Genomic DNA, 19,217 nt, shown 5'->3' with positions numbered 1-19,217 from the left:
GCCAACTGGACTGGTTGAAGACCCTTGAAGATGTTTCTTTTTTAGCCCTCAGAGGATAAATGGCAGGGATTCCCTACCAGTTAATCAGAACTGAAGAAGTCCCTCGAATGAGAGGTGAAACTTTTCCTTGGATAACTATGACCTGGATTACTGAGAACCTTCACAGACATATGAAATGACAACACTATAACAACAGTGAAGGGCTTGTCTTTCCTCTCTTCGTTTGCTTTTTAAATGTCATTTATAAGCTGATATAAACACCGATACCAACCTATCTGCAATTAGCTCATAACAGCCAATAATATCGGCACGATGATCAGGCTATAAAGTATATCTTTGGAAAACTTGAACATGAATCTTACCATGACCTTTCTGGCTCCCTGCAGGTTCTTCTGCCGGATCTCAAACTGAGCGTAGAGCAGCCAAATCTTAGCAAATGTGAACTGAAACGAGACGATCACAATTTAGTAAGAACAACACTAAGACTTTTACTGTTATGCTGTACCAGCTTTCTGTGATACCTAAAAACAACTCATTTGTTATTATAAAGTGGAAAATCAAAAATTCTAAATAACCTTTTTATGTGGGATGAGATCCAGACAGGCCTGGTACACCTGCCTTGTTCTCTCAGGATCCTGAAAGAAAATGGCAAAGGTTATAGTATTTGTTTTTGATTGAGATGGAATCTAAATTAATAGCAGGTAAGGTAATTAGCTAGTGAGAGAATAAAAACTTTATTCTTCTATACTTTATACTAAACAACCTGATTGAAACAGGATTAAAACATTTTAGCAGCCGTTTAGGCAAATAAAACCAGACATGTTATGAGAAGTAAAATAAGGATTCACTGATTCTAATTGTCCATAATGTAGAAATTTGTCTTTAACACTTACACTGACAAAAAACAACTGACATTTGAGAATCCACATCAAGAACAAAACAATATTAACCAGACGTCTGAAAAGTTAGGTTAATTTTGAAACCATACTCCACGAGTAAACTGACCTTGACCTCCAGCTCCTCGTACAGAGCGTAGTTGATCCACAGGTAGATGTATCGTTTCCAGTGTCTCTTCTCCTGGATGGGGGGCATGTTGGCGATGGCTCTCTCATAAACCTCTCTCACTGTGTCGGGGTCGGCGTCGTTCTCCACCAGGCGGAGGTAATCAAACCACGCGTCGTAGTTGTGTGGGTTTGCCTGACAGAAATCGAAAAAACATCAGCGATGATGACAGGAAGTGGCGTTTCTCAGCCGCTGGTCACACAGACTGGGCTTCAACAGAGAAGTACCTTCCTGTAAATGACAGCTGCTAGACTAACTACACAGCCAGCAAACATGCTTTCCTTCTCAATTCTAGACAGTCTCAACATTTTGATTCGCAGACTCATTCAAAAACAGGACAAGAATGACTTTTATGGAAATGTCTCTCTCGCATTTTGGCCCGAATGCATTTGAAAAAGCAGCTGAGGTTTTCTTGATCTTACATGTTCGAAACATCAGATATTCTTCATGAATGGCGAGCACCAGTGTAATGGTGCGATCAGACCAAAACCTGCCTGGTGAGATTAACAACAGCAGTCCACCTTACACTCACTGTAGCCAAACAGCTCCAAACAACAACAATATAACAAACAGTATTTCCTGGATAAGGTCAGTCGCACCCCCTCTCTCAAACTGGCTGGATATTGTGTTGAGTGATGGGATTTGGCGAGAGTTTAATCACAACTGGAGGTGAATATACATCGCCCTGTTTCACACAGAAATGAGTGGGAAGCAAATTTGGGAGTTTTTGAATAGAAGTAGGTGAGAATAGGCCGATTGCAAAGATTTTAAGATTGTACTCTCGCCTTTATGGCTCATGATTTGTTTTGGGCCTGAGCATGAAACTTATAACTATATATATATATATATATATATATATATATATATATATATATATCTTTGCCTCTCAAAATAGTTTATAAATATTCAAAACAACACATGATACATAAAATATAGTGGATAAAGGTTTGTATAAGAAAGGTAGTATCCACGATAAATACCTTGACTTCCTCCTCATACTGGAACCTCCGTTTGCTGACGATGACGTCCTCGATTCCCCTCCGGTCTCCAAACTTCTTCTCAAACATCGTGTAGTACTTGAAGAGCTCCTGCGCCTGTTGTTTAGGGATTCTGTCCAAAGCGTACTTATAGATCACCCGGACACGTTCAAACTGTAAAGGAAGGCATATTTCGTACAATCACGGCCACAACCAAAACTCAATTCTTAAGCTAGTTCCACAATCTAAGGACAAGGATCTCCACATTTTCACTAACTCTCCAGCATAACAAGAAACTAAAGGACTAAGGCTCTAATTTGAATGCATGCAGTCTGTTAAGAGGTTGTTTTTTTTTCTATACTGTGCGGCACAAACCTCTTTCTGTGTCTCCTCAAACTTGGCGAAGGCCACAAAGAGGTTCTCGTCCACATGTTCCTCTCCGAAGAACTCCACCGCCCTCTCGTACACCTTCCTGCTGTGAGCGATGTAGCCGTGCCTCTCTTCAAAACGAGCGTACTTGATCCAGTTCTTCACTTCGGGGTGAACCATGACGAGTACAGCGGAGTTGAGGAGTTTCACACCACAAACAAATATCACCCCGAGGTTTCAAGATTCAAAGTCAAAGGGAACATTTTCACTAATTTAGGACTAAGCAATGAACCAAATAACTGAGAAAATAAATGTTAGATTAAAGGATAATTAGTGACACCGTAATGACGATAAACTTCAACTTTATTTCTGTTTATGTTTCTGGCTGGGTGACGTGGCTTAATGTTCACCATTCTGTAATAGAGGACCATAACGCCAATCCTTATGTATGTATTTGTGTAAGCAAGTATGTAAGTTTTTGTGTCCATTTTTTGAACAATCACTTTCCCTGTACTGTTCTTGTTGCTGCTGAGTTTGAATTTGGTCTTCTCAGAAAACCACAAAAGGATATATCGCTCGTAAATGGTGCGGGCTTTGTCCACTTCCTTGTAGCGCAGCTCAAAGTTGATGTAGGAGTGCCAGGCCTGTTCCTCGGGCTCCCACTCCATCCAACGCTCAAACACCTGCCTGCAGCCAGCGATGTTCCCCAGCATCTCCTCCATGTAGGTGTACTTGTACCTTTTAAAGGACAAAAAGTGAAACGTTAATAAAGCAAAGGGAGAGATTTGGATAGCTATGTAAAAAAAATCAATTTAGGAGTCAATTCTTTCTGTCTGTACATGTGAAATGAAACACAAACTGTTAGATGCAAACCCAACTACATTCATCTGTGATGTTCGTCTTTTTCTTTGTGTACACTTTTGTTTATGCATAAGAAGTTTTAATAAATAATCTCACTTGGTTCTGATTGGGTGGCCAAATAAGTAGATATCTGGCTTTACACACCGACTCAACTAAACTCAACTTCTAAATAATATTAACACTGTTTCTGGGTTTTTTTGTTGTTTAAATATTATTAATGAGAAACATTCCTCACATAAGCCTGCCATTAGAAAACAAGGCAAATGTTGCAGTATATTAATGTAATTCGTACCAGAACTGGTTGACTCGTGGGAGGATGGTGATGGCTCTGTCCCAGATGTTGCGGGCGTGGTTCACCTGGCGGCTCTTCATCTCCATCTCGGCATACTTCAGCCACAGAGTGATGTTGCGGTGATCCACGTCCAGCGCTCGCTCGTAAATGGAACGAGCCCTGAAACCAAAGGAAGCAGAGATGAGGGAAAACTATACAGTGGAGACATTTGTGGGACAGTTTCTAGCCTGTTCAAGGAGAAGCTCTATGTAAAACTGGCTAAATTTACCTGTAATATTAAAATGAAGCAGTGGCACTAATGATTATAGAGGCAGGTTTGCCACTAGAACATAGCTATTTCAATTGGAAAACAGCATGGACAATACCTTTGGATCTCCTTCAGGCTTTCCTCCCATTGTGCGTATTTTATCCAGTTACTGATGACAGTGCGATTCTTTCTGATGTTGTCCTCAAATCCCTGTAAGAGAAGGCAGACAACAGCTCAAAGTCAAGTCAGAAAACTACAAGGTTGTCTGATAGTCTTTCTGAAGGTGGTTTACTCATGTTTCGTTAAAGCCATAACATGTGTGTTTGAGCAAACATGAGTCTCAGACTGAAAGTGTAATCACATAATCTCACACAAAATTATTAATTATATGTTGTATTGAACAAGTAATGATGCTAAAAATGTGTGTAGAAAACTCTTTCTTCGAAGTCCGTCGGTCATATTTCATATTTCTGCGAATTGAAATACTGCACATTTAATCAAAACATGCCGTCAGAGAAGAAAATGAAAGTTAAGCACTTACCTTCCTCTTCTTGAGTTTGTAATCATTGAGCTCCTCCTCATCTGTAATCTTCTGTTTCGGGGGTGGCGGCAGAAGTTCGAGCTCCCTCTCTTTGGCTTCTCTCAGCAGCTGCTCAGCAGTGATCTGAACCTCGGCTGGAGCTTTATTCTTCACCTGAGATTTAAGAAGAAGTCCTTTAACATGTTGTTGCTCCAGTCGTGAGCATAATGTCATGATGCCTTGTGCGCTATAAAAAGCAGTATTATAAAAAGATGGAAGGAGGGAAGATGTATTTAATATGACTGTGTATATGTTTATGTAGATGCCATTAGATGTAGATGTTCTTAATCCTCATCGTCCCTGATGTAGATGGAGTAGTGGATGACAATAAACTTAAAGAATATAAGAAACTACTACATACTATACGTACAACTATAGTGTAGAATCCTATGCTACTTTCTGGTACCACACCATTACCCATAGAAACAGGTTGGTTATGATGATCTGAGGGCTACACTTTTTAGTAAAACATATATTTTTTTTGGCAGATTTAATGGAGCTTTAGAGGAAAAACGATCACACAGTTTGTTTCACCACTGCCAGGTAATATAAGATACAGTATACATCCATGTTGGATGAACAAGAATTACTCCTGCTCCCCCTAAATTACTACACCATGCAATATGCAACCAACTCAGCTTAACGTCTTTGAAATGTTTTTAAATACTGTAAATATATTTGCATAAGACTAAGTCAGAAGCCTACTAGTATTTGACTGGTAGACACAAAACAGGGATAATTTAATACAACCCTAAGTTAACTTTTCTGTGTATGTTCTGTAACTTAATTCTGTTTATTTTAGTTATGTAAACCAATGTAAACTCTGACAGTGTAATCAGAGATGAATATACGTTATCCTTCCTAACTACCTAACGTTCCCCCTCGACCCCTGTATGTATGTATGTATGTATCTATATATCATTAATCCAAAAGCATCATAATAGTAAAACACTGACAGGGATCATTTAACGTACGAGTTCTTTTACTCTTGGTACTTTAAATTACATTTTGCTGCTGATAATACTTGCATACTTTTACTTAAGTTAAGGTTGTAAATGTAGGACTGTACTTCCTCAGTGTTATTTTACTACTTTTACTTAAAGAAAAGACCTAAATACTTCTTCCACCGCTGGTTAGCTTAGACAGGGAAGTCAGTAACTGTTATTCGAGCTCGTAGGGTTTCCGTCAGGCTCACGTTAACCACTCTTAAAATCTTATGTGAGATTACATTTAGGTATAAGTAAGATATGAACTTCCAGCATGAGGTCTCTGCGCTGCCAGCTCGAGAAGTTTGCTCCGTTAAACTTTAGCGCTGTTAGCATTAGCATTAGCATTAGCTTAGCCGAAGTCAGCTCATGGCTCCTCTAAACTGAGTTTCGCCTTCTTACCTTCGCCACCTTCGGTATCCGCTGCTTGCCTGCCGCGGTGGAAGCCATTTCGCTGGCAGGTATATCCCAAAAAAAAAAAAAAGTTACCAAACTTGCTTCGAGTGTTTCGACAACAACAAAACTGTTAACAGGGAACGAAACGTTTGTTTAGCATCCACCGCGAGCCGCCATGGCAGTACCCACAATGCCTCGCGAGTTCCCGTCAACCCCTGCTGCAGCGTTCTGTTACTATGGTTACAGAGTTTGCGTCCGTTAGCTGGACCGAGACGGAACGTGAACGTTTCGCGTTAGAGCAAAGTCTAATTTAGTTTTTAACTTTAAATAATATTTAAATAAATAAAGACGTACAAGACTTAACGTTGTGGTTTATTAGGGGTGGAAATCTGTGACAGGTGAGTAACAGTTGTCCTGGGCTGCAGACCACGTTAGACCAGGTCCAGATCGAAAACCGCTAAATTACACATAGAGCTGTCAAATCTGGACTAGATTAATCTACATGTGAAAAAAACAGCTAAATCGCAGTTTATAGCATTTTCACAAGTATATTAAGTATTTCAGAAATCTGAAAGTATGTTCTGAAGAAACTTTAGCCTCTCTGGGACATTCTAGTCCAGATTTGACAGCTCTGGGTGTTGTGGTTTTTGTTCTGGACCTGGTCTGATGTGGTCTACATGTTAAAAAAACAGCTAAATCACCATTTATAGCATTTTCACAAGTATATTAAATGTTTCAGAAATCTGAAAGTATGTTTTGAAGAAACTTTAGCCTCTCTGGGACATTCTAGTCCAGATTTGACAGCTCTAGGTGTTGTGGTTTTTGATCTGGACCTGGTCTGATGTGGTCTACATGTTAAAAAAACAGCTAAATCGCAGTTTATAGCATTTTCACAAGTATATTAAGTATTTCAGAAATCTGAAAGTATGTTCTGAAGAAACTTTAGCCTCTCTGGGACATTCTAGTCCAGATTTGACAGCTCTGGGTGTTGTGGTTTTTGTTCTGGACCTGGTCTGATGTGGTCTACATGTTAAAAAAACAGCTAAATCACCATTTATAGCATTTTCACAAGTATATTAAATGTTTCAGAAATCTGAAAGTATGTTTTGAAGATTTTTGTTATTCTAAAAGTGTGTTTAAGACAGTGTTAAGGCTTTAACCTAAAATCCCTAACAGCTTTCAAAACAGTGGGAGCGGCAAAAAACGGAGGATCAGTTGCTCAGCAATGTGAAGTTAGAAGTTTCCCTAAAGTTTCCCCTTAACAGCTGAATCATGAGCTAACATCATTGTCTTTTCTTTTTTTATGTTGTGACTAAGCTGTTTTGTTGTTGTTGTTGGTATTGTTGTGGCTGAAATTATACTGTCCCTTTCTATCACTGAAATTTCCCCTACAGCGGATTAATACAGTTATATCTTATCTTATCAAAAGCAGTCCAAGTGAAGATGAGGACAATAACTTCAGCCAGTGGCCAGGAGGTAACAGTGACCATCAGAAGAAGTGAATCGGCGGATGCTCAGGGGATTGACAGCCTCATCAGCCCGTCATCTCTGGCGGTTTTTGGAAGGGTCAATGTAATTCATCTTCTGTAAGGCATAATTATTTATTTTTCAGTGTCTTAATTATACAGTTGAGACTTTAATAAATAAGCTTTCTGTATGGAGGTCAGGTCAGTTATGCAGACTGTCATTTAATCATTTTATCGATAAAATGTCAATAGTGAGAAAGACAATAGCCCAAGAAAACATACAATAACTGATTAGGTAATGGTAACTCAAATTTACATACATTTTAAAACCATTCCTGCACCTCCAAGCCCCATCTCTTGAAAGTAGTGTGTTTAACCATTTTTTGGCAAAAGGATGATGTTTACATATGAGCACATGACCAGAAAGATTATTTATTCAAAGAGTAGTTTGAGGTGTTTGTATGTACTTTTTAAAGTTTTTTTCCCCACTATGAAATCTTGCCTTGCGAGAAATGATGACATATTTATCGTGTTCTTCCAGCAGTCACCGAGTGCTGTACATACTAACGCGATTCTCTGGTTCTTGTTTCCTCTCTGCCCTCCTGGATACTTCCAGAGAAAAAGCCAATTTGGCCGTGACTCTAGCCAATGAGAAGGACGATATTCTGGCCCACGCTTCCTTCTTCGATCACCCTGTTGGAGACTTGGTGGATCAGACTCACTGGGAACCTTTCCTGCAGAAACACTTCAGGGCTAAAAAAATCACAGTCAGTATAATTCATGAATTCAGACTGAAACTGCAAAGAGATGCTTTTCAGATAGACGGTTAACGAGAACTAATAGTTTTTAATTATGCAATATCACATGGATCTTTGGCCCAGCCGACCTAATCATGTTAAATACTGTAAGACTTTTTCACCATATGAAGTTTGAAGTATAGCTGCTTGTTAGATTAAATGAAATGAAAGTGAACTGACACCTGCACTGGAGAAAACTGCATTTTCTTCCCCCCTGCAGCCTTTGAACACACTCTTCCTTCACCTTTTCGTGGCACAGCCAGATTTCGCCACAGCAAGTGTAAAGGAAATAATGAGGTATACATTTATTTTATTTATTTAAGATGAGTGAAACTGGTGCAGTTAGCAATATTCTTATCTGGAATAGTTACTTTTCGAATTTCAGATTTTCTGTGAGGGTTCAATTCCCAAATGTTATGCATATTAAAAACAGTAGTTACTCAAAGGTGCTTTGCTTAGAAGCCCACAGAGCTTATATATTCATAGAGGTTAATGGTCTCTTATGCTTGTTTTACAGGGCTGTCTTTAATGCCGTCACAGAGCTCCAATATGTCTGCCTGGTCAGCCCACATGTTGGTGCTTTAGGTGAAGAACTGCTTAAAATTCATTGTTAAGTTTATCGGTTATTCAAAAGCTTACTTTGAAGAATCTGTGATTGCTGTTTGTCCAGAGCCGGCGCTGGATGAGATGTTTGAGCCGCTGCAGCGCCTGACTGACCCGGAGTCTCAGTGCTTAGCATTAATCTGCCACAGACAAGAGCACTGTCCAAAGCTTCATATCCGCCCAGCCAGGTGATTCCAGATAGTTCCCCCACGCTAACGTAAACGCTGCCTACATGCATGTGAAGATACACTCACCTGCCACTTTAGTAGGTGCACCTTGCTAGTGGCTGAATGTCACAGCTGAAATCGAGACTCAGACCAGGAAACGTTTTTCCAATCTTCTATTGTCCAGTTTTAGTGAGCCTGTGTGAATTGTAGCCTCAGTTTCCTGTTCTTAGCTGAAAGGAGTGGCACCCGGTGTGGTCTTCCTGATGTAGCCCTTCTGCTTCAAGGTTCGACGTGTTGTGTGTTCTGAGATGGTATTCTGCATACCTTGGTTGTAACAAGTGGTTATTTTGAGTTACTGAGTCTGCCCATTCTCCTCTGACATCAGCAAGGCATTTTCGTCCACACAACTGCTGCACACTGGATATTTTCTCTTTTTCGTACCATTCTCTGTAAAACCTAGAAATGGTTGTGCGTGAAAATCCCAGTAGATAAGCGGTTTCTGAAATACTCAGACTAGCCCGCCACGCCACGTTCAAAGTCAGTTAAATCCCCTTTCTTCCACATTCTGACGCTTGGTTGTCTTGACCACGTCTACATGCTTAAATGCATTGAGTTTTTGCCATTGGCTGATTAGCTATTTGTGTTAACAAGCAATGGAACGGGTACCTAATAAAGTGGCCTGGAAGTGTATACTTCAAAAGTCAAATATTGTGCTCACATTTCTTTAGAAACACACAATGTGATGATTGTGAATTTGTCAGTAGAGTTCAACAGATGTGGATCTTCATCACATATGAAGTGGATCTATTGCAGGAGAGCTCCCCAACAAGGTTACAAACCCAAAGCCTTGACATATTATCAACTTATAAAGTCCTTCAGGCAAATCTACACATCCAGAAGACATGGAGTAACATTGTCATTCTGTTTGTGTCCGTCTGGTGAATGTATGTTTAATTTTCACTCTCCTTCTAGCTTTGGTTTGGTCTCCCCCAACTCCTGATAAAAATATGTGTCCCTTTAACTGGTAGATGTTTCACTTTCTAGCTAAATTTGACTATCTGCCATTTAGATCAGCTTCTTTGCTGAAAACAGCTTCCTGCTGATGAGGTTTATGAGAGAGATGAGTCAGTAAATATGCTGTAAAACCAAAACTATCATCTAAAAGAGTCTTAAAGTTTATGATAATTATTAGTGGGTTAAGCATCCTGTTACAGAGAGCAATTGAATTCATTGTAATATAATAGCTTTAAGGTGTAGGCTTCTCCTCTTGTTGTACCTTACAGGGTTGAAGATCATGACGACATCATGCGCATATTTGCAGAGCAGACCAAACTGCTCTCAGCAGACCAGCCGTACTTCCTGGCAGAGCTCATTGAGGAACAGAACGAGGAAAATCACACCGCTGTTTGTGAGGTTTGCTCAACTCTTAGCCCTGTCCTCACTTAAACACACAGAATTATGTGTTGTTTTTATTTCAGGTTAATTTTTGGACTAAGCCGAACCAAACCACAGAAGCTATTAAATTTCAATACCATTTACTGAAGCTCATCCTTCCTGTTTGTTCCCAGTCATTTCTGATCCGCTGTTCCACTCTGAACATAATGGAATAGCAGCTCGCTGATGATGCTTTGACTGATGAAATCCTGCTGGGGTCTGTTCCCTCGGGACCTCTGAGACGACAGATCGTCTCTCCCCTCCCCGCCAGCGGGGCTGACATGTGTTCATGGCAGCATATGGCAGATACGAGCTGATACTTGGCCAAGACATGCTCTCACTGAACATATTGTGTCCAGACATCTGAAGCATTTTGGGCTTTTTGTCTGAATATGTTCAGCACTCTGAGAACAAACAGTCAAACATTGCCCCAGAGGGTTGGGCAGTTCACTCTGCCGAATGCCATAAACATTTTTGTGAAGCTACAGAATATCTCGTTTAAATATTACTGGGGTTATTTTCTTATCCTGGTAGATGATCTGTTATAGACGATCTTCTTGTTCTTTGTCACAAGCAGGATTTCAGTCCAAACTCAGACCAGCATGAGAATGAACAGCGGTTTAAAGCCCAGTTTCAAGAAAAGAAAAATCCTCAAGATTTGTTGACAATCGTGTTCTTAAACAATATTTATAGATGACAAAAATATATAACTCACCTCAACGTTCATTTAGTAGTTGTTCTAGTGCTGTGGTGATAATGTCACATGATCTTTATCAGTAGATGGACAAAAAGTCCAGTTTCATGACAACTTATCAAACCGAGGAGAGGTTGTTCTGTTTGAAACTCAACATTTATAAAGAAATAAATTGACTCAACTAAACCCCAAAACTCAGAAATTTGTGATGAGATTGTGATTTTTAAAAAGTCACACAGTTTGTTTGTTTGTTTGTTTATTCAGTCATTATCACAAATCAATAATTGTACACATATCCCAGTTTAAACTCAAACGGTACCTAGTGACTGAAAAAGGCTTAGGCTGAAGCAAAAGCTTATATATCCTATCCAACTGGACAGTTGCTCTTGACTTTGACCTTCGTTGGATAAATATGACCTGGATGACTGAGAATCTTCACAGACTTATATATCCTATGTTGTGGGTTTTTTTGGCAGTGCTCTCGCTGCTCAATTGCTAATTACCAAAAGTTCTTCAGGACAAATCAGAAACATGTCTTACTGTGCAGGAGAAAACAGTGTTTAAAACCTCCATTAGCTGGTCGAAGGCTGCCGGGTTAAAGACATATATTACAGTAAGAAGGAAATATGAGTGTGACCATGTGACGATGCACTGACGTCCTTGTGTTTCCTCCACAGTGTAACGGAGTCGCCGTTGGCTTCATCAGTGTCACTTCTGGTGTCGATTTGAAACAGCTGCACGACAGCTTTGAGTTGGGCGAGTTTAATGGTTTGTACAAACCTGCCGCTCTGCCTGACTCAAGAGAGGACGAAGAAGAACTGAGAAAAACCCAAACATCTGATTCACAGCAGGTAACTTAACTGCACTCCTGTAAACTCACTCCGTCATATTACAAATAAAGATACTTATAGTCACAAGTAGGAAGCATTTCAGTAGTGTCTCCTCGCTAAAATGTGTTAATTAATACAATTAAAGTCATGAGTATGATATTAACATTTGAAAACTAAAACAGCAACAGTCATTAACAGTTTAGTTTTTAGTCTTTGCCTTCTACTTTGTCGTATATTTGTTGTTATTGTCACTTTCATCTCAGCAGGAGGAGAAACAGTCGACTGGATCAGGACATGTTTCAAAGAAATCCAACGCTTTCTGTATTCAGGTCTTCATTATTGACAAGAATTATGAAATGAGGTAAAGTCGAGGGATTAATGAGCGGGCTCTTAGTGTATTTGAACAGTCTTTTCTACAATTAAAGGACAAAGCTGGCAATAATCTATGTTTTCTTATTGTTAAAAACCAACACTGAATGTATCCTACGATTACTAAAAACTATTACAATCAAATCAGTGAGCCTCACTGCTGCACTGGGTCACATGTTCCTTCATCACCATGAACACACACACTGTAGTTTATTCTGACTCAATCCCCCAAACACCATCCTGCTGCCCCAAATACTCACTATAGGACATAAAATAGTTCCCAACAAATGCATTATTTCCTCTGGTTTGGGGCCATCTGCTGCAGGCAAGTTACATGTACTTATTAAAGCAGCCAAAAATACTTTTACTGCATTAAGTTTCTATAATTTACAGGTATCAAAAGTCAGATACAAGTCTATTTAAGAATTAACCATATTTAAAAAAAATACTCCACCAAATTTTTTCTCATAAATTTTTTAGGCGATGCTTTTGCAACAGCGATGGCAGCTGTCCAGAGTTACATCAGTCATATGCTGTGTTAAAGCAGGGAGAATGACTGTTAGTTGGCTCCTGCTGAGCTCCTCTCACTGCCGCCTTACCTCCCAGCTGTTACTGAATATGAAGTCGAGTCGCTTCCTGCCGAGAGTGAGCATGTTATTAATGAGAGCTGTGCTTAAAGTGACAGCGTGACAGAGCTGAAGGCGAGAAGTTGAGCTGGAAACAGCGGGCAGATTGGTCGGCCAGTTGTTCCACCACAGTGATCACCAGCTTTGGCAAGCTTGGCACTGATTCTGAAGTTGGCACAGACATATTTTCACTTAACGTCCCGACCCCTTCTTCTTCTTCTCTTCCAGATCAGTGGACTTTATTCCACATATATTCAAACTTTTCCCTGTGAGTATCATCTTTGCATGTTACAGTTAAGAAATTTGGCTCTACCAGAAAATAAGTTTTTGTTTACAAGCTGCATAAACAGACAGCAGTAAATAAGTCAAACATCTCTGTGTTTGGGCAAGAGACAAAATAAATACTCCCATGTTCCTGGAATGATAATCTGATGTGCAAGAAGTGTTCCAGGTAGAGAAGTAAATGCCAGGATGTAATTGTAAAAAACTGAATTCCTTTACACATCAGGAGGGATTTTAAAGTTATGAAAAAGACATGACATGGATTTTTATGTATTCGAGTGTTAATAAAGTGAAAGATCCCTGTCACCTTTTTGAGGATGTATTGAACACACAGATGTCTGTGTTTGTCTGTCAGGACCTGGACTTCTGCATCATCACTGTACCGACACTGTCCCCCGATTTCATGTTGCTGCAGAGCTTCCACAGGGTGCTGCCCCGTGCCAGCAGCTCGCTGCCCCGTGAACTCTACATCTTGCACCGCACCGGGCTCAGGTGGGTCCTCCTGTAAAAGAAAAGAAATAACATTGTCTGCTTTTCAGCTACGTCACTGTCACATCAGTGATGCTGTCTCGGTATGCCTCACAGGATAGCAAGTTTACAACTTCTCCACACTCCAACATGAATAAATGACAAGGAACTTTACACTGACATTACACATACTGCAAATACTGTCCAATAGAATTATTTTATTTTTATTTTATTCAAATGTATGTTGTTCCGTGTGTGTCTAGCGCGAAGAGGCTGCAGAACCTACATTTCAACAAGCAACCCTGTGTTGTAAAATGACAATGAATAACCTTGATTTTGTTAGAGGACGGTGGTCTCTCTACACATTTGTGGCTCCACCTGTAAATGATAATGACACAGACCAGTGTTCCTATCAGTTTGCGGCTGTTCTTGCAGGAGTGTGAAGGTGAGGCCGGCTGTGGCTGCAGACCGGCCAGCTGTCTTTGATCTGGTGAAGGGTCTAAGACTGAACCAGTCCCTGCTGCAGGACCTAGACAGCTTTTATGAGACCCGGAGAGACCCGGTCAGTCAGCACACACTCATTCCAGCGCACCTGGGTTCTACCTGCAGCCACTCTACATATATTAAATACATCATGTTAGTCATATAATCATGTATCAAACACCTTATTACGTTCTTATCCTGCTCAGGTGTGTAAATTCCAGATCCTGTTTACTTACTAAACGCTCTCCAGACAGTGTCGCTGTCCAAAAAGTTGATACTGTAATCTGTGTCACCTTCCATTATTACTTGGCTAATGGCTTGGTGGTCTATTTTTGCCCTGGGCTTTGCCTCTCAGGATACAGGCTGCGCTATGGTGGAGCTTAAGGCCTTTTGCAGCCTGAGAGGAATACTACAGACACTACTCATGGCTAAAAACTACTTCTACCTCCTCTGCATTTTATTTTAGAAAAACCCAAATATGCTTTTATTTTAAATCACATATTCTCCCAAAAAAGTTGAACATCAGTCAAATGGGACAGAGCTCTCTTTAGTTAAGATATATAACTACCAGCTGTCTATTCCATTAGTAATTGCATTCTTTACCTTCCTTTTTCTTTCTTTAGTTAAAAAACCTGTGACTTCATTGTACTCGCATCCCTGCAACCAAACCTTATTCCTATATAAACCTATATTTTTTATTCATTTATGGAGTAGCAGTTTGCCACTGCAGGTAAAATTCTCAAGCTACAATGCAATGCAAAATATTATTTTTAAATGCTATATAAACCAATTTTCTCCTCCTAAACAGAAGCTGGACTTTAACGTGCTCAGTGTTTGGAATTCATTTTAATTAGCATAAAAGCAAATAGAGAAAACATCGAGGTTGAAATATCTGTGCCGCCTTTAACGTTTAAAATGAAATGATGATTGTTTTGGACAATGAAGTGTGACTCGAGCTGGTGATGATGATTGTCTTGGAATAACGAGGAATATCGCACGTATGCCAGGGAACAGATTGGTGAGAATTCAGTTGAACGCATTTTCCTCTCTGACTGACACCCCAGCTGTCACTGCCGCAGCTCCAAAACTGATAATTACTTCTCGAATGAGAATGCAGCCACTTCATGTGTATTCATAGCACTACACTAATACAAGAAGGAGCATCCAGCTCATATTCAATTCAGTACACGCATGTAAATTTACACATTTGTTGTTTTGTTCTCTTGTTTGTCAGGATGGGGTGTTGCTGCAGGCCTTCGTGGCCCAGGTGCAAAGTCAGGTTGTGGGGATACTGATCATCAGAGACGAGCAGGTAGTTGCAGTTCACTCGACATTGTCCTCAGATGAACCTGAAAGTGTTGGGTCAGGGTGGGATTCTGTCTCTCAGGATCAATAACTGCCGAACTCAATTGAAAACATCTTACTTTTAAGAAGACATCATTTTAAAAGGTTGTAACCACCAAAATATTTATGTACTGCACAGTTAAATATATTAGCATGAATATGAGTTGTAGAGGGGAATTGTAGAATCTGACTGAAAGTATTTTTTTATGAGATATTGAACATATATTGATTCTGCTACATCACTTTTCTTTTTTAATTGCTCTCCCCAGTGCTAGTCCCCAACACTAAACTGCTGTTGCTGTAGAAAATAATTATAAGTAGCTTCAAAAGTAGAGACATCACATAAAATCAGTTTAGTGCTGACATGATTACTTGATCACTTAAAAAGTTGATTGGCAGAAAAATTGATGAAATTATGTTGGGAAGATGTTGATGAAACCGTGCTGTTACACACAGCACCACTAACAAATTCCACCAGAGATTAATCAATACCTGTTTTATCTGTTATTTCATTTCAGTCATTTAAATTAGTTATCGAGCAAAAATGCTAAACGTTATGAGGATTTCTGGCCTTTTGTCTGTTTTATGTCAATCTAAAATCTGTGGGCCAAGCAATCTGAAGGTTGTGATATTTCACTATTTTCTGATATATTATTTCTGAACCCAATTTAAAAATAATTTAAGGTTTAATTTATAATGAAAATAATCAAAAGTTTTAAGCAATATTTTCTCCAGAAAAAAAGTATAAAATACATCAAACAGAAAACTATATATTTAGAGTATTTAAAAACTTTATGATCTTTATGACTAGAATAGAAAATGAAGATAAAATAATAATAAATAATAACACTGTTTGTCTGCTGAGTAGGACAGAAGAGATATGTTTATATAAATTACACTCATCATCAGCTTTATTACACAAAAGAAAATTAAAATAAGAAAATATCAAAAACAAATATTTGTTCTGAAAATGTCCCAATGTCATGTCATTATTGAATCTGTCTTTTATAAGGACATCGAGTACATTCGTGGCCACTACAACATCGAGAACTTCATCTATTTCAGCCATCACCGCTACGAGGAGCACGCTCAGATACGCCACTTTGTCGTCAAACCGTCCTTCCAGCACTTCACCAGACACTTGTTTAAGGATGTCCTCCGCCTGGCTCACAAATCCTGCCTGTTCCACAGAATCTACCCTTCCTACCAGAGCCAGGAGGTGGGTGCACAGGGACCTTCGGGCCCTTACAGGCCCTTCACTGGTCCCCTTCCAGCCTCTGTTCATGTCTGTGCAGATAGACATTGCCATGTCATTAGTGTAATGATCCTCAGTTGAAACACTGCAAAAAATGTCTTGTGTGATGCGATGATTTCACTTGTTGGCAAAAGAGAAAATTTCACTTTTATGAATTTTCTCAACATAGATTGCATGAATATAAAATAGGTGGGTGACCAGTTTCACATCTACAAATCAGTGTTTGACAAAATCAGTACGTAGCTCCAAAAAGTAGCTGGATGTAACTGGTCAAATCTCATCACGGTCCTTTAAGTCAAATAAGTGTAACAACAGTAAAACTGCCAGACAGGACATATTGGACAGGTTTTCTGTTTTTCAATCTAGACAAGAGAATCAGCGATTTGCAGTCTGGTTATTTCTTAGCCCTCAAAAACCTTGTTGTCAAAATACTTTTGATGCCCTAAATATTTGCCCTTTCAAACTGGAGGCTCTAATATGCGTGATTAGAAATGATGGTAAACATTTTACTAAGACTTGAAAAACAGTCTGATCGTTATCCTCTGTCCTGCCAAACCTATATGACCCTTGATGTTTAAAATTTGGATTAAATATTATACGTATTGTCTTTTTTTTAAACTGCCTTTTCTATTTTCTTTTTGTATTTTTGGCAATAATTTAATGTTCCTTGTTGGTTGTAATACCATTTTGCTCACCACCTGCTTCACACCAAAGTGAACAACATTACACATCAGACTAGTCCAGTTTAGCTAAAGTAGCTATACCATGTATTTGGAAAGTGAAATAAAGGTGAGCACACAATATCTGTATTCACCATTGTTTGATATAAAACTTTAAAATTGTTCTGTTTTATTTTTCTTGTGATACATTTGGAGGAAGAGAACAAAGTCTACAGCATCTCAGATCACACTGTCTTCTGCAGCTGTTCAGGCTGATCACAGAGATGGATTTGTATTTATAAAAATGTTATAACAGCTTTAAGCAGCAGCATTTTTTGCAGAGTACCGCCCTCAGCAGGCTGCTGTCCCCGGGGTCAGGGCAGCAGGTGCCGACAGTGCTGCCAGCTCCACCTCTCCACACCATAATGAGACATTTCCTCAACGTGTAGAGGCCTCCACTTTCTCTGTTAATTACCTTCCACAAACAAGCACCAGATTGGGAGATGATGATGTGCAAAGAGAATAATGGCAGAAGATAAACAGAGAATTAGCTCTGATCAGGCAGTGGATGAAGCCCTGGGTGATGTTTTCCAGGCAGCTCATATCAGCGGTGTAAACCTTGCATCATCTAACCTCTTCACCAGAGCTCATTATCACTGTGTCGTCTTCCAGTTGCCTCCTGAGCCCCCACACTGATGCTGTTTGACCTCAGAGGAGATTTTCTCTTTCTGAGCTCTCTGACATTGTGCCCTCTTCTTCTGCACCCAGAATTCCTGTGTCCACCATCTGGATTTTGTCCTCAACTGCGCGGTCCCTGTCCGCCCGCGACGCCAGATCATCTACCCGCTGGAGGAGCTTGGCATCAATGCCCCTTCCAAGCAGATCACCGAGGACCAGGTGGGCACTGCAGCAGCTGGCTGACAGGGAGCAGCCTGCCAGGGAATGTAGATTAGCTGAAGGCTGCTGACAGAGGGAACACAGCAGGGTGTTAATGTGACCACTAGATGGTGCTGTTTCAAAAGGTAAAAAGCCCAGATCCGTAGAAGAGGCTTCACTTAAATGTATGGAGGGAAAACTTCAGTACAAAAGGTTCATATCTGTGAAAATGTTTGGATCTCAATTAGAATTAGAAATAATGTTGTGTTGGTTCAACCAAAACTTGTCTACACAACAAGTATTTGTAGGTAGAAAAGGCACTCACTCATAGCAAGAAGGTGGTGGGTTTGAGCCTTGGTCGTTCCAGGCCTTTCTGTGTGGAGTTCGCATGTCTCTCTGGGTTGATTGGTGATTCTAAATTGTCCTCAGGTGCGTGTGACTGGTTGTCTGTCTATGTGTGGCCCTGCGATGGACAGGCGACCTGTCCAGGGTGTACCCCGCCTTTCACTCGATGTCAGCTGGGATTGGCTCCAGCTCCCCGTGACCCTGTACGCAGGATAAGCGGTTGAGGATGGATGGATGTTAAATCTTTAAAAATTACACATATATATGGGTGTATATGGAGTTAAAGCAGTAAAAGAAGTTGAAGCGACAGGTCAATTTCAAGCACTGAAAGAAGTTGAAATGAAAGTGTTAAAAAGAGTTGTAGCTTAGAACATTGCAACGTTACTCTGACAGCAGGAAATGGTGCATTTGTTGGGGACTATTTTAACTGGTGGATTAATCCACAGATGGCGCTCTAGTGAATATTTGCAGCGGCAGGACGGTGTATGTGACTGAGTGTGACTGAGGCTGGAATTGTAGCTTAAGTGTAACCACTACTGAAAGGAAATCATTTCAAATGCAAACACTTAAAAAAGCCTCTCTTCCTCTCTTTGTTCTTCTGGATAACTTCAAGATAATACAATAGGCTGCACATCAATATTAATTAAGTTATGTAGAGAAACTACAGGTCTCCTTCAAAGGTATCAAGAACTTAACAAATACTTAAATGTATGTTAAAATATCACAATATATAAAATACATTTTATTAA

At 39.9% G+C, this 19,217-nt stretch overlaps 2 protein-coding genes and 1 long non-coding RNA gene across 5 annotated transcripts in view; 1 reads left to right on the top strand and 2 right to left on the bottom strand.

Moving 5' to 3' along the window:
* The window catches only part of crnkl1 (crooked neck pre-mRNA splicing factor 1), a 6,317-nt gene extending 378 nt beyond the window's left edge, over positions 1-5,939 (bottom strand). The window contains exons 1-10 of the mRNA XM_046061433.1: positions 5,777-5,939; positions 4,350-4,502; positions 3,927-4,018; positions 3,562-3,720; positions 2,980-3,146; positions 2,415-2,593; positions 2,043-2,213; positions 1,006-1,197; positions 576-635; positions 363-443 (exon numbers count right to left, since the gene is read on the bottom strand). Of these exons, the coding sequence (XP_045917389.1) occupies positions 363-443; positions 576-635; positions 1,006-1,197; positions 2,043-2,213; positions 2,415-2,593; positions 2,980-3,146; positions 3,562-3,720; positions 3,927-4,018; positions 4,350-4,502; positions 5,777-5,824 (1,302 nt within the window). The 5' untranslated portion in view covers positions 5,825-5,939. The remainder of the gene's footprint in view (positions 1-362; positions 444-575; positions 636-1,005; positions 1,198-2,042; positions 2,214-2,414; positions 2,594-2,979; positions 3,147-3,561; positions 3,721-3,926; positions 4,019-4,349; positions 4,503-5,776) is intronic.
* Positions 5,940-6,024: 85 nt separating this feature from the next.
* The window catches only part of cfap61 (cilia and flagella associated protein 61), a 36,464-nt gene continuing 23,271 nt past the window's right edge, over positions 6,025-19,217 (top strand). Inside the window, exons 1-15 of one of the 3 annotated variants that reach the window (XM_046061556.1) lie at positions 6,025-6,168; positions 7,203-7,356; positions 7,853-8,003; positions 8,254-8,330; positions 8,551-8,618; positions 8,704-8,824; positions 10,087-10,216; positions 11,609-11,782; positions 12,025-12,122; positions 12,985-13,024; positions 13,394-13,530; positions 13,942-14,068; positions 15,224-15,301; positions 16,346-16,552; positions 18,016-18,144. In XM_046061556.1, coding sequence (XP_045917512.1) covers positions 7,214-7,356; positions 7,853-8,003; positions 8,254-8,330; positions 8,551-8,618; positions 8,704-8,824; positions 10,087-10,216; positions 11,609-11,782; positions 12,025-12,122; positions 12,985-13,024; positions 13,394-13,530; positions 13,942-14,068; positions 15,224-15,301; positions 16,346-16,552; positions 18,016-18,144 — 1,680 coding nt within the window. In that variant the 5' untranslated portion in view covers positions 6,025-6,168; positions 7,203-7,213. Of the gene's footprint in view, positions 6,169-7,199; positions 7,357-7,852; positions 8,004-8,253; positions 8,331-8,550; positions 8,619-8,703; positions 8,825-10,086; positions 10,217-11,608; positions 11,783-12,024; positions 12,123-12,984; positions 13,025-13,393; positions 13,531-13,941; positions 14,069-15,223; positions 15,302-16,345; positions 16,553-18,015; positions 18,145-19,217 lie in introns of all 3 variants that reach the window. The other 2 variants (XM_046061557.1, XM_046061555.1) reach the window with 2 other exon arrangements.
* On the bottom strand, positions 16,869-18,552 carry LOC123978385. The gene is made up of 2 exons (XR_006826933.1): positions 18,449-18,552; positions 16,869-18,210 (listed from the first exon to the last, which is right to left on the bottom strand). It is a non-coding gene; the product is annotated as an uncharacterized LOC123978385 (long non-coding RNA).

The sequence above is a fragment of the Micropterus dolomieu genome, linkage group LG10 (assembly GCF_021292245.1).
Source record: "Micropterus dolomieu isolate WLL.071019.BEF.003 ecotype Adirondacks linkage group LG10, ASM2129224v1, whole genome shotgun sequence".
Lineage (NCBI taxonomy): Eukaryota > Metazoa > Chordata > Actinopteri > Centrarchiformes > Centrarchidae > Micropterus > Micropterus dolomieu.
This window is presented reverse-complemented; position numbering and strand designations above follow the sequence as displayed.